This window comes from Canis lupus, chromosome 16, assembly GCF_048164855.1.
Source record: "Canis lupus baileyi chromosome 16, mCanLup2.hap1, whole genome shotgun sequence".
Classification (NCBI taxonomy): Eukaryota; Metazoa; Chordata; class Mammalia; order Carnivora; family Canidae; genus Canis; species Canis lupus.
The window spans coordinates 54,943,694-54,956,207 of record NC_132853.1 but is presented as its reverse complement, the minus strand read 5'-3'; the positions used below and the strand labels follow the sequence as shown (position 1 = coordinate 54,956,207).

General features: G+C 52.5%; 1 protein-coding gene across 1 annotated transcript in view; it reads right to left on the bottom strand.

Moving 5' to 3' along the window:
• Nucleotides 1-5,078: 5,078 nt before the first annotated feature.
• The window catches only part of TTYH2 (tweety family member 2), a 36,548-nt gene continuing 29,112 nt past the window's right edge, over nucleotides 5,079-12,514 (bottom strand). The window contains exons 12-14 of the mRNA XM_072781432.1: nucleotides 11,677-11,862; nucleotides 11,164-11,242; nucleotides 5,079-7,059 (exon numbers count right to left, since the gene is read on the bottom strand). Of these exons, the coding sequence (XP_072637533.1) occupies nucleotides 6,979-7,059; nucleotides 11,164-11,242; nucleotides 11,677-11,862 (346 nt within the window). The 3' untranslated portion in view covers nucleotides 5,079-6,978. The remainder of the gene's footprint in view (nucleotides 7,060-11,163; nucleotides 11,243-11,676; nucleotides 11,863-12,514) is intronic.

The following is a 12,514-nucleotide window of genomic DNA, read 5'->3' as shown; positions in this document are numbered from 1 at the left end:
CAGTGCCTCCAAGCAAAGGGCTGTCTCGGGGTGGGTGCTGAGGGCGGTGATGGGGGCTGGGTGCGTGAGGATCTGAAAGCCACATTGAACTGGCTCTGTGCACTCAGAAGCGAATCAGACCCAGACAAAGCATCCAGAAGAAACAGATCGGCTCCACAATGGAGCATTGGCTGGTTGGGACTGGAAACACAGACATCCTCCTCGCCCTCCCCCCAGCCCTGGAGAGCTGAGACCCTCAGCACATGCATTAATCCCTGGGTGGGAAAGTGGGGGCACTGGATAGTGGAGAATGGGGAAATGGGAAAAGTTGAAGGAGTCCTGTGGCTGCCTTTTTCATATTATCGCAATGATTTATTACAGGTTCCCCACCCCCACCTGCAGGGTGCATGCTTGACAGGGCCTTGGACAGCTCTGTTCTCTGGCAAAGCAGCAGTCATCTCAGCCACCCTGGGAAGCCAGCATGAGGTCATGGAATTAGGAGATGCCCAGGCATCCAGATAAAAACAACTTTCAGTGTCTCCCGGATGTCTGCCCAATCACAGGGGAATTGGCTACTGAGATTCTTCGCTGAGAGCAGCCCCGGGCCCTAGCCACCCCTAGGTCTGTCCAGGATCCACTGTACTCCTGTCCAACCCTCACTATGATTTTTCCAATCTTTTTTCTATTATGGTAAAATATACATGACACAAAATTGATCGCCGTAACCATAGTTAAGAGTGTGGTTTAGTGGCATTAAGTACATTCACAGTGTTGTGCCGCCATCACCACCATCCATCCCCAGAACTTTTCCATCATGCATAACTGGATCTCTATACCCATTAAACAATAAGTCCTCATTTTCCCCTTCCCCAGCTCCTGGCACCCGCAAACCTACTTTCTGTCTCTGATTTTGACTACTCTCTGTACCTATTGTAAGTGGAATCACACATCGTCTTTTGTGTCTGACTTATTTCACTTGGCACAGTATCCTCAAAGTTCATCCATGGTGTAGCCTGTATCAGACTTCTCTTCCTTTTTAAGACTGAGTAATATTCCATTATCTGTATAGATGGCATTTTTTATTTTTATTTATCTACTCATCCACGGATGGACGCGAGGGTTGCTGCCACTTTTTTTTTTTTTTTTTTTTACTATTGGGAATAATGGTGCTGTGAACCTGGGTGTACAAACATGTCTTCAAGACTGCTTTCGATTCTTTTGGGAAGTAGAATTAATTTCTGGGTTCTATGGTCATTCTATTGACTTCACAGAATTTCTTGATTTTTAATTTATTTTATTTTATTTTATTTTTTTTGATTTTTAATTTTTTGAAGAGCCTCCATACTGGTTGCTACAGCAGCTGTACCTTTTTGCATTCCTGCTGATAGTGCACAAGGGTTCCAGTTTCTCCACATCCTTTCCAACAGTTGTTCTTTTCGGGGTTTTGATAGTAGCCCTCTTAATGGATGTGGGGCAATGTTTCACCATAGCATTGATTTACGTTTCCCCAGCAATGACTGATGGTGAGCATCTTTTCATGTGCTTGTTGACCATCTGTATGTCTTCTTTGGAGACATGTCTACTCAAGTCCTATGTCTAGTTTTTTTTAAATTTATTTATTAATCAGAGATACAGAGAGAGAGAGAGAGAGAGAGGTAGAGACGCAGGCAGAGGGAGAAGCAGGCTCCAGGCAGGGAGCCCGATGTGGGACTTGATCCCGGGTCTCCAGAATCAGCCCCTGGGCTAAAGGTGGCGCTAAACCACTGAGCCACCGGGGCTGCCCCTATATCTAGTTTTGAATCAAGTTTTATTTTGTTGTTGTTGATTTCTCTATTTATTCTGGATATTAATCCCTTATCAGATATATGATTTGCAAATGTTTTCTCCCATTTCGTGGGTTGCCTTTTTGTTCTGTCAATAGTGTCTTTTGGTGGCTCCAACTTGTCTCTCTTTTTTTTTTTTTTTTTCATTATTTGTACCTTTAGGGTCGTGCTCCAGAAATCATTGCCAAATCTGATGTTGTGAAGCTCTTACCCTATGTTTTCTGCTAAGGGCTTCATAGTGTTAGGTCCTACATTAAGGTCTTTTATCCGTTTTGAGTTGATTTTTGTATTTGTTATTAGGTAAGGGAGCAACTTAATTTTTTCCCATGTGGATATCCAGTTTTTCCAGCACCATTTGTTGAAAAGATTGCCTTTTTCCCCATTGAATGCTCTTGACCCCTCCTTTTTTAAATTAAAGATTTATTTATTTTAGAAAGTGGGGGAGAGGGAGAAGGGGAGAGAATCTAAGCAAACTCCCTGCTGAGCATGGAACCTGACATGGGGCTTTATCTTATGACCCTGAGATTATGAACTGAGCTGAAACCAAAAGTCAGACACTTAACTGACTGCACCACCCTGGTGCCTTAACTCCCTTGTTGAAAATCATTTGAACATGTCTTTGAGGATTTGTTTCTGGACTCTTTTTTTTTCCACTGGTCTCTGTGTCTGATGTCATGCCAGCATTTCTCTCTTAATTATAGTGGCTTTGTAATGAGTTTTGGAAACAGAAGTGTGAGTCTTTCAGCTGTGTCCTTCTTTTTCAAGATTCTTTTGCTTATTTGGGGCCCTAGGAGATTCCATATGGATTTTAAGATGCGTTTTTCTATCTCTGCAAAAAATGTCACTTTTCAATGAGGCCTTTGGGAGGTGATTAGTCATGTGATGGAGCTCTCATGAATGGGATTAGCATTTGTATAAAAGAGACCCCACAGAACTCCCTAGTCCCTTCTGCCATGTGAGAACATAGAGAAGAGGCACCATCTATGAACCCGGAAGCCTTGCCTATTTGTAAACTCAGTGAAGTCAAGGGCCAATTTGCCTTAGATGTTTCTGTAGTCCCCAAATTTAGAGAAGGTGATGTGCTTCTCTAGGTCAGCAAACTGTAAACTACTATAAGAGGAAATATTTTAGGCTGCAGATTAAGAAGAAAATCAAAGACATTTTGTAGATACTTATATGATAAGGGAGAAAACATTTCCCACACATTCTTGATTAACAAATCAAAATATAATTTTTCTGTAATACAGGCTTATTAATGAGAAGAGTGGAATTCTTTGGAAGGGAGATAACATTTTGTTTAACTGAAGTTCAGAATTAGTATTCTCTACTGTCAAAATCAGTTGCAAATAACTGATTTAAAAAAAAACATTAAAAAAATATAGAAGCTATGCTTACAGGTCATATAAGGCAGCAGGTCAGACTAGGCTCACAGGCAATAGTTTGCTAGCCCCTGTGCTAAGCAATCAATGCATTTTTGAAGGGAGAAAATAGAAATTTGAAAAGGAGAGGAGAGGAAGGTAAATGCTCCTGATGTGTGTGTATCTGTCAGTGGGCACACAATGTCTCTCGAGGGTTGCTGCATCAGCAGTTTAGAGCCAAGAGGCAGTGATATTGCTCCTGCTGCTTTGAAATATGAGACCTTGAAGTTTGGGAAGAGGGAAAACGCACAGCACAGCATAGTTTAGGACTGCTGGAGATGAGTCGGCTTTGGAGCAGGGACCACTCTGCCACTGCTCCACATGGCGAAGTTGGCCCTGAATGACAAACACACACCCCTGTTCCTGGCAAAGGCTCTGTTTACAGAGGGGCCCGATGAAGTTCATTACTTTGGGAGCAGGATCCTGGGTCTGGGTCGGGGCTGTTCAGAGATGTTTAGAAACAGTGAGACTGAGCTGGCAGGCTGGCAGGTAGAAGACTGCATGGCTTGGCAGAGAGGCCTATTCACCCCCCTCCTTTCCCTCGAGACAGGAATGCAGAAATGCAGCTCGAAGGGTATCACACGTGGGGACCCAAACCACCCTGGAGCTTGTGCACTCCCATGTGGCCTCCTTCCTACTTCGTGCAGAGCCTGCCTGCAGCTTGGGTCTTCTCTGCAGATCCCAGAGTCAATGAAAGCCCACAAAGTGAATCTCATTTGAGTATTGAATTGCAGTTACCTTTAAAAAAAATCAGATTTGGTGGTGGGGGTGGGCGGGGGGGGGGGGCGGGGAGGCGGTGGGGGAGTGGCACCTGGGTGTCTCAGCAGGTTGAGTGTCTATCTATTGATTTTGGCTCAGGTCCTAAGATTGAGCCTCACGTCAGGCTCTGTGCTGATCAGGGAGTCTACTTGAGATTCTCTGTTTTCTTCTCCCCTCTAAAATAAATAAATCTTAAAAAAAAAAAAATCAGGGCGATCCCTGGGTGGCTCAGTGGTTTAACGCCTGCCTTTGGCCCAGGGTGTGATCCTAGAGACCCGGGATCAAGTCCCACGTCAGGCTCCCTGCATGGAGCCTGCTTCTCCCTCTGCCTGTCTCTCTCTCTGTGAATAAATAAATAAAATCTTTAAAAAACAAAACAAAACAAAACAAAACAAATCAGATTGGTTTCTCCATTGCTCCAAGCCTTTTCCCCATTGCTCTTGGTGTCCTGAGCCGAGAGAGAAAGGCACCTGTCCTGCTAGATGGGGTGGGGGAAACATTCCTACTTCAGAAACGCCCTAGTTCTGACGCTCAGCTTTGAGGGATGAGCAGTTCTGAGGCTGGCATGTTCTGCTGTACAGAACCTGTTGTATCACGTCTCAAGTGCTCCAAAGGATGTCTAAGCTGCTCCCTTCAGGAAGTTCCTTGAAATGCAGTTGATTCTGGGAGCCTAGGCTGCTGTGCAGAAGAGTAAACAGGGTGTAGGGCCACAGGCACAGAGTTGGTGTCCGCCCTGTGCGAAGGGTACAGAGCATCTCAGGTGCCCCTGCCCAGAGACACCCCCATGGAGACACAACTTTGGCACAGAGTGCAGCAAAGAAAGACCCACGGGAAAGCTGGGTGAGCTTGCAGCAACCTCACATCTCACCTGGGGGATGTGACCACTGCCCCAACCCCATAAAATTGGACAGAGGTGCCCGGCTTGGGCTCTGGGTTGGACACCTGGGCTTGGCCGCTTGCTCCAAGTCCTGTCTTTTAGTTTTTGCACTGCAATCAGTCCAATCTGCAGAGAAGCCCTCCCTCCCATAACCCAGCCTGCAGGGAGCTTGCGGCACTCTCGTTATTTCCTGCTGCGGAGGAAGTCAGACGAGAGCGCACATTTTAGTACAAGTGGTTTATTTCTCCCCAGGTGAGGGCGCACATGCATCAAGCAGAGGTGTGCCCACCTGGCTCCTTCAGGAACTACCCAAAGGATTCTAGTTTAGTTTATACGCATTCAAAACAACTCTACAGTCGCCAACAACAAAATGTTAAGAAGCAACATCTCGACGTCGCAGAGTTCCTATCTGCGTGCGACGTGGCCATACACAGATACGTTTATGGTACACGGTACATACAGGTTAACGCAGGTGAGGCAAGAGTCCAGGCTGCCTTATGGCCCTCTTCTGTCGTAGAGGTGTGGCTGGGCACCAAGAGCTGCTCTGCTGTCAGTGTCCTGATGGGAAAGTGGCTCTTTGAAAATGGAAATGGAGCCCTCGTTCCCAGCCAGGTCATCCCGTGTCCCTGGTTTTGGGTGTGCAAGGCTGCGTGGGCTTCCGTGCTGTGCACTCCAAGTTGCCAGGAGATTAGAAGCACCAGAGACCCTAACCCTGGATCCTCAGCAGGCAGGATGGTGGGTCATTTCCTCCTGGCCAATAAGCTACTTCTCACGGAGCAAGTGGAGCTCAGGGGGCCCAGGACAACGGGATGGAATGGGATTAGGGAAGAAGAGGCCCATCTCAGGGCAACACACATCACCATCCCACTTTGCTAAAACCTTTAAGACAAACTTGCCTGAAGACATAAGGGAGGGGACATTCACTTGGGCAGCCCCCAGGACAGGAGAGTGCGTGCAGTTGTCCCTCTAAGCTTTTCTGTCCTAAAGGGCCTCCCTCCTTGAACGTGATGAACCCACATCCCCACCAAGCAGCAGCTCGGGACAGTATGTCTCATGGTCTCTACTTTGTTTATAAATCTTCCCTTCCTTCAGATCCATAAAGAACTGGCTGATGCCAGCAAAATCTGCAAAGCAATGGCATACAACCCAGGGGTAAGGAATGAGCCCTACATCTATTGTAAAAACTGGATGCACTAGGAGTTTCAATTCTTTGGATAATCAAAATATTCAAAACACTGGGTGGGGGGAGGGAGAGTTAGTGTCGCTTTCAAAGTGTCTATTAATACCTGAGACTGTCCCTATCTGTAGTGAACAAACTCACAGCATTGATTCTGGAATGGAGAGGTGGTGGAGGGTGGTGGGAGAGGGGTAGAAGGTGGCAGCTGTTGCCCACATCCCCACAGGGTCTCACTGTGGAAGCCTTCCAGGGATGCAGCCATGGTCCCCGGCCCTGGGGCCACCCACCGCACAGCTCCCCAGCACCTTCCCTCTGTGGTCCAGGGAGGGTCCGTCTGGCTCCGGGGATCGATTTGGACAGTGTCCCATTGTATCAGAGACATCACCTGCCTTAATCTCCTGATCAGCCCGTCCACCTTTACCTGCAGGGAAACGCTGCCCACCAGCCGTGCAGCCGGGAGGAGAGAGGGGACTCGGAGACAATGGCCACCTGGACCCGCGAGCCAGGTTTGCGGGAGCCAGAGGCCCGGCAATAAGATCCAGGAGGACCTACATCTCTCAGGTGATGCCCGACCTGGCCCTCTTCGATGCCAGCTCCCATCTGGTGAGGGAGAGGATGTAGGGGTGAGCGGAACCAGGCTCCCAGCTTCAGCTTGGCCAAGCACCTGGGGGCATTTCTGGCGTGGACAGGAGGGCGAAGAGGGAGAGGCTGGCCTGAGTCACGGGTCTTCTGTCTGCCTGGGCTTTCGGTTGGGAATCTCGGCTGAGCTCAGGTCGATACCCCCGCATCGCTGACGCTCCTCCGCAGCCCGAGAGCCTGACAATCCTGTGGGCCGGCGCCCAGTCTCCAGATGCCTTTGGTTTCTATTAAAGAAACGCAGCTCGCGTTGGCCTTCATTCAAAACCAAACCGGCTCGGGGAGGCAGGCACCTCTGCAGACAGGGTGTTAGGCTGGAAACTCATTGCCGTAGTGTCTCAGGTGCTCGTCCGCCACGGACAGGTAGGTGGCCCTCATGCTGGGGGAATACTGTGCAAGAGAAGGAAGGGGTCCGGTCAGGGGTGGCCGCACAGGACCCTGCACCAGACCCTGGGCTAGTGAGGGTGCGGGAGCTCCCTGGGGACTGGGGGCAGGGTGGGTCTCTATCATAGGCGTTGTGGGAGCACTAGAGTGGCTTGGCCAAGGCTTCGTTGCTGGCCATGCCTCCAGTCCTGAGCCACCCGGACACCTGGCTCCCAGCCTCAAGTGCAAGACGCCCACAGGCCAGCCACCCTCCCTCCGCTATGGCAGCCACGTCCACTCCGGGGCCCACCACCAGCACCCAGGACCATGTCAAGTGCCCCAGTGCACTGGGGAGCCTGCCTAGCGAGTAGGCTGAGGGGATGGGTCCACGGATTCAGAGACCCACATTCAAATCCCAGTGACCCAGTGACACATCTTCCTCATCCCAGGACCTTGGCTCGGGCTCTCCACCCTCTGCCAGCCTCAGGTGCCTCCTCCGCAAAAGGGACCTGAGTGCCCTCAGCAGTTGCAGGGCAAGGACGGGATGCTAGCAAACAGGTGACGCCCCTTGCACGGCGGTTCTCAAACTCGGCTGTGCATTACAAACACCTGGGAGCCTAAAAAAATCCTGATGCCCAGGCCATGCCCACCAATATTTTTTTTATTGAGGCCAAACCCACACCGCATGAACTTCAACATCTTAAGGTGCCACCAGCATTTTTTTTTTAAAGCTCTTCCAAATGCAGCCGAGTTGGAGAAGCAGTGACCTAACGCAAGGTAAGTTCTGACCGCAGTCTAGCTACGGCTCTGGGCAGAGATGGGGCTTCCCACGTGCCCACAGTTCACATCCCAGGACCTGATTCTGCATTTTGAACGAGCGCCAGATGCTGCTGGTCTGCTGACGTGGAATAGCAGGGTTCAGCAGGACTCGAGTGTCTCCTGGCCAGAGGCAAGTTTTGGGGGGTCCAGGTCCAGGCCATTGACACCAGAGGAGGAACACATGCTCCAGCTATCGAGGGCTTGGAGGTGGGTGCTGGGGCTCTGCAACCCAAAGGTTCACAACCAGGGGTGATTTTGCCCCCAGGGACATCTGGCAATGTCTGAAGGCATTTTTGGTTATCCCAACTGGTGGCTAGGGAGCAGGGGAGCCACCAATATCAGACAGGTAGTGGCCAGGGAGGTAGCTAAACATCCTGCAGTGCCCAGGGCATCCCCGTCCCCTAGAATGACCCGGCCCATCAATAGCGTGGAGGGTGAGGAAGCCTGTATCAGACTGACGTTCTCCCCGGGGGCTTCCCAGACCTTCAGAACACGTTGGAAATGCTCCACCCCAGATTTCCTGGGGACCAGGAGCCCGTGTTGCAATAAGTCCTCAGATGATTCTGACACACACCCATGTGTGAGCATCTCCTTGAAGTACTATTCCCCAAACTTCCCAGATGATGAGGATCACTGGCTGCTTGATACACTTAGAACTTCCCAGGTGCCGCCCCGGATCGTCCGCTTCAGCGAGCCTAGAGTCCCGGTACTGATATTCTTAATAATTGCCTGGGTCACTTTTGCCCGCCAAGTCTAGGACATGGTGCCTGAGAGGACACGAGGGATTTCTCGAAGGGAGAGCTGGGGGGGGGGGGCGCATTTCCAGCCAATGGGACAGGCTGTACATTCCGACTGCCTTGCTTGCTATCACCCCCGTAGTGAAATCCCCGTCTGTGCCAGAGATGCGGCTGGCAGAGGGAGGGAACCATCCAAACATGAAATGTGCCAGTTGCCGAGTACTGAGGAGTGTTCAGAGCAGGTGCAGTGGGAGGGCAGGGAGAGCCAGCTGTGCCATCTATGGGGGTGAACATCCACACCCTCATGCTAGGGGTTGTGGTCAGCACCACCTGCCGATGCCTCTGCACCCCTTGCATGGCAGGTGATGGTGGGGAGGGTTCCTCCCTGGGGCAAGTAGAGCTGGGTGGGGCAGGGCAGCCAACTCTGAAGCAGTGAGAGTTCCTGAGCAGGTCTGAACTCTGGGGAGGAGAGGGACTCTGTCCTTGAGCCTTGCAAATAAGGTTAGCTCTTGATTATCTCTGCTAATGGCAGGGAGAGTGGCCTGGATCTTTCAAAACAGAAGGTAATCCAAAAACCATTTTTATTTGGCATCCCAGTGTACTGAGTGATTCTTCATGCACAGCAGCAGATTTCCCCCTAATTATGTTTCGCTCAGATTATTATTAAAATTAATCTGCATTCCTGGGCCTGCAGCAGCTGGTAGCAGGAGAAGGAACCCAGGAGGCATCTGGGTAGAGAAAGCCAGGGTGGGAATTTAAAATGTTGGCTCTGACCATCCCACTGTCCCTTCCTGAGGACCCCGGGACTCAAGAGCTGGGCCTGGGTCTGGGGCTGTGCGGCTAAGGAGAGCAGGGGAGGTGCTCTGGGCAAAACCCAGCAAGATGGGGTGATGGTGGGAAAGAAGGGGGACTGGTCAAGGTGGGGTCTCTCAACCATGGCACTGGGGACAAGTGGGGCTGGATCTGTGTGGTCAGGATGTGGTGTGTGTGGAAGGATGCTGAGCAGCATCCCTGGCCTCTACCTGCTAGGTGCTCATAGCACCTGCCCCTCCAATTGTGACAATCAAAAATGCCTACGGACAGGCCAAGTGTCACCTGGGGGCCAAACAGCCCTGGGGTGAAAACCCTGCTCAGAGGTGGCTCACATGCCACCTGCTGCACCGGACCTCCTCAGATTCCACAGACCAGGAGGGTCAGCTCCTCCCTCCAGGCCCCAAAGCACTTATCCCAAGAGCCTCCCCTCTGCAGGTCAGACAGGTGCTTGTGAGACACTGATTAGGTCTCCACCTCTTTCCCGGGAGCACCATCTGTGTTTGGGGCTGACTCACTGGATGCGAGGATCCTGGTTCTCAGGGCCCGGGCACGTCCTGCAGTCCCCAGCGCTTCTAGCTCAGCAGCTGGACGGCCCCTTCCAAACCCCCTGAATTCACGTGCCTCGTGTCCGGCCAGGCGGAGGCAGGGGCGCCTCCCCAACAGATGCTGAGAACTCTGCTGCGAACCTCTCCCCATCGCAGACTCCTGGACTTGCTCTCTGCTCCCCTCCCACCCCCACATCTTATAAATGCCTTAGCTTGTGGAGAAGGTGGGGTGGGAAGAGGGTGTAAAACAAACAGCTCCCATTTAGAGCATCTACGGCATCACACACACACACACACACACACACACACAGTGATCGAAATTCCCCCCACAGTGAGGTGTGTGCTGTTACCATCCCCCTTCTACAGTGGGGAAACTGAGGCACACAGAGGCGACATGCTTGTCCAAGGTCACAGGGGTCATAAGCAACGAGCTGGGTGTGAACCCAGGCATTTGGTACCGGAGTCCGTGTCCTTGAACTGCACGGTCTCCTGTCTCCACGTGCAACAATGTCCTCTGGGAGAGGACAAAGCCTTTTCTCGGCAACTCCACCCGCTCCTGCCACCGGCTCCTGCCCCGGCCCGGCATCTCTGTTCCCTGGCTGGAGGAAGGGTGGTGTCCCAGCTGCCACCCCACAGCCCAGGGGGTCAAGGGGTTAAAGGCGACCCAAAGCCGAACCATTTCCCTCGAGCAAACAGGATGCACTCTTTCTTTAGATTATTTCCTTCAGCAAACTTATCACTGCAAATGATTTCTCTGTCCCTCTGAGATGTATATAAACCTTCTTATAGGCTAAACCAGGCTCTTGCCAGCTTTACGATCCGGGAACATTTTCTTCAGGGCCTGGGAGCCATCTCATTGGAAGGTAAGCATCACGGAGGACTGTCCCCATCTCTGTGGCAACTAGTGACACTGAGGGCCACCCTAACCTAACCGGCAGATGCTTACGATGGACTGGAGCGACAAAGGTGCTGTGGAGTCTTGCTTGGGGACAGGCATGCACTGGGGTGAGCCTGCCTTGCTACGAGGCGAGCTTCCTGTCTGCCACGACCTTAGTGGATCGTCTGGGATGTGCACGGCAGCCTCGTCCAACAACAAACCTGTTTCATTTTTGTCTACCTTTGCAGAGGAGATTCAACGGGTGGGCAGGAGGGCTCATCTTTAATCATTTCTCCCACAAGGGCCATAGGTGTGATTTTGCCCTGAGAGCCCAGGTTACCGTGGGAGGAGGGGAGCCTCTTCCGATGAGCGGCACGTTCTCGTAGCGTGGGTTCCCGCCGAAGAGCATGGCCTGGTTCCTGCGGGGCCGAGAGGAGAGCTCAGGACGGGGAGGCGTGGTGTGTGGGGACCGGGGTCCTCGGGTTGCTACAGGAGGGGCCCATGGGGGTGCAGGTATGAGCTGGTGCGAGCTGGGGGAGGGAGATGTGCCAGGGAGGAGGTGCGGGCAGGAATATCTGGGAAAGCACTTGGGGAGGCCCAGGAGGGAAGCAGCGGACGGGGTGACGGGGTGCCAGGGGCCAGGAGCAGCACGGCCTGGAGAAATACAGCTTCTGGGGCCTGCGATTTGCCCTGAGTGTCTATGCTGGAAGGCCTGGCATCTACAGGGGGTTCCTCGTCTGGCAGAGGTGCTGTCCTCAGAGCTAGCTCCCGGGGGGCTAGGCGGGGTGGCCCTGCCCCAGCCCCGACGTGTGGGGGCAGGTACAAGGGGATGCCCGGGGAGCCCCTGCCGTACATGTACTCCGAGACCGGGGCGTTGGAGATGGTCTGAGCCGGGGGCTGCAAACTGGTCTGGCTGCCCAGGCCGCTGCTGTAGCTGCAGAAGCTGCGAAGCTGCCCCCGAGGTGGGTTGTGAGCGGCGATGCGTCGGGCCTGGGGGTTGAAAGGGTCGTCACTGTCGATGTCGTCATAGTCTCTGTTCCTAGAACAACACACAGGACACAGCCGGCCGTGAGGGCTGAGGCTTGGAGGCAGCGGGATCCTGGTCTGCTTCCCAATCTTTGCTCCCAGGACTCTCTCTGGCCACACGTGTCCCTTTCAGGTGCCTGGAAAACACGGTCCTCTGCCCTGCCTCACACAGATCACTCCGCCAGTTCCCAACTTCACGTCCCCTCCTCCAGGAAGCGCCCCCTGCTGACCCCGTCACACTGACCCTCCCTGCCCTGCTTCCTTTTGTCTGATCTACCCAGAGGCACAGAAATACCATCTCACCTCTACCTCCTCAATGAGAATGTAGGTGCCCCGCTAACAGTGCTACCACCTATCCTTCTTGCCCCTCCAGCACCCAGAGCCCTCATTATCTCACACCACAAAGTCCTGCATGGAAAAGCGGACAAGCAGGGGGACACCAGGTTGTGGAATGACACACCGTCACCATTCTCAGCTCTGCTCCTGCCCTGGCTCCTTGGAATCTCCTTTTGGAGTCTGTCTGGACTCTTCCAGAAGCTTCTGCAGAAATCCAGCCAGCCCGTTCGGGCTGAATACCTGGGTCCCCTGCTGCCATCATTCGTCCCAGATTATCAGTTCCAGGCTAAGTCCCAGAGCAGAGCTTCCTGCATGCTCCCCCGGGGAAG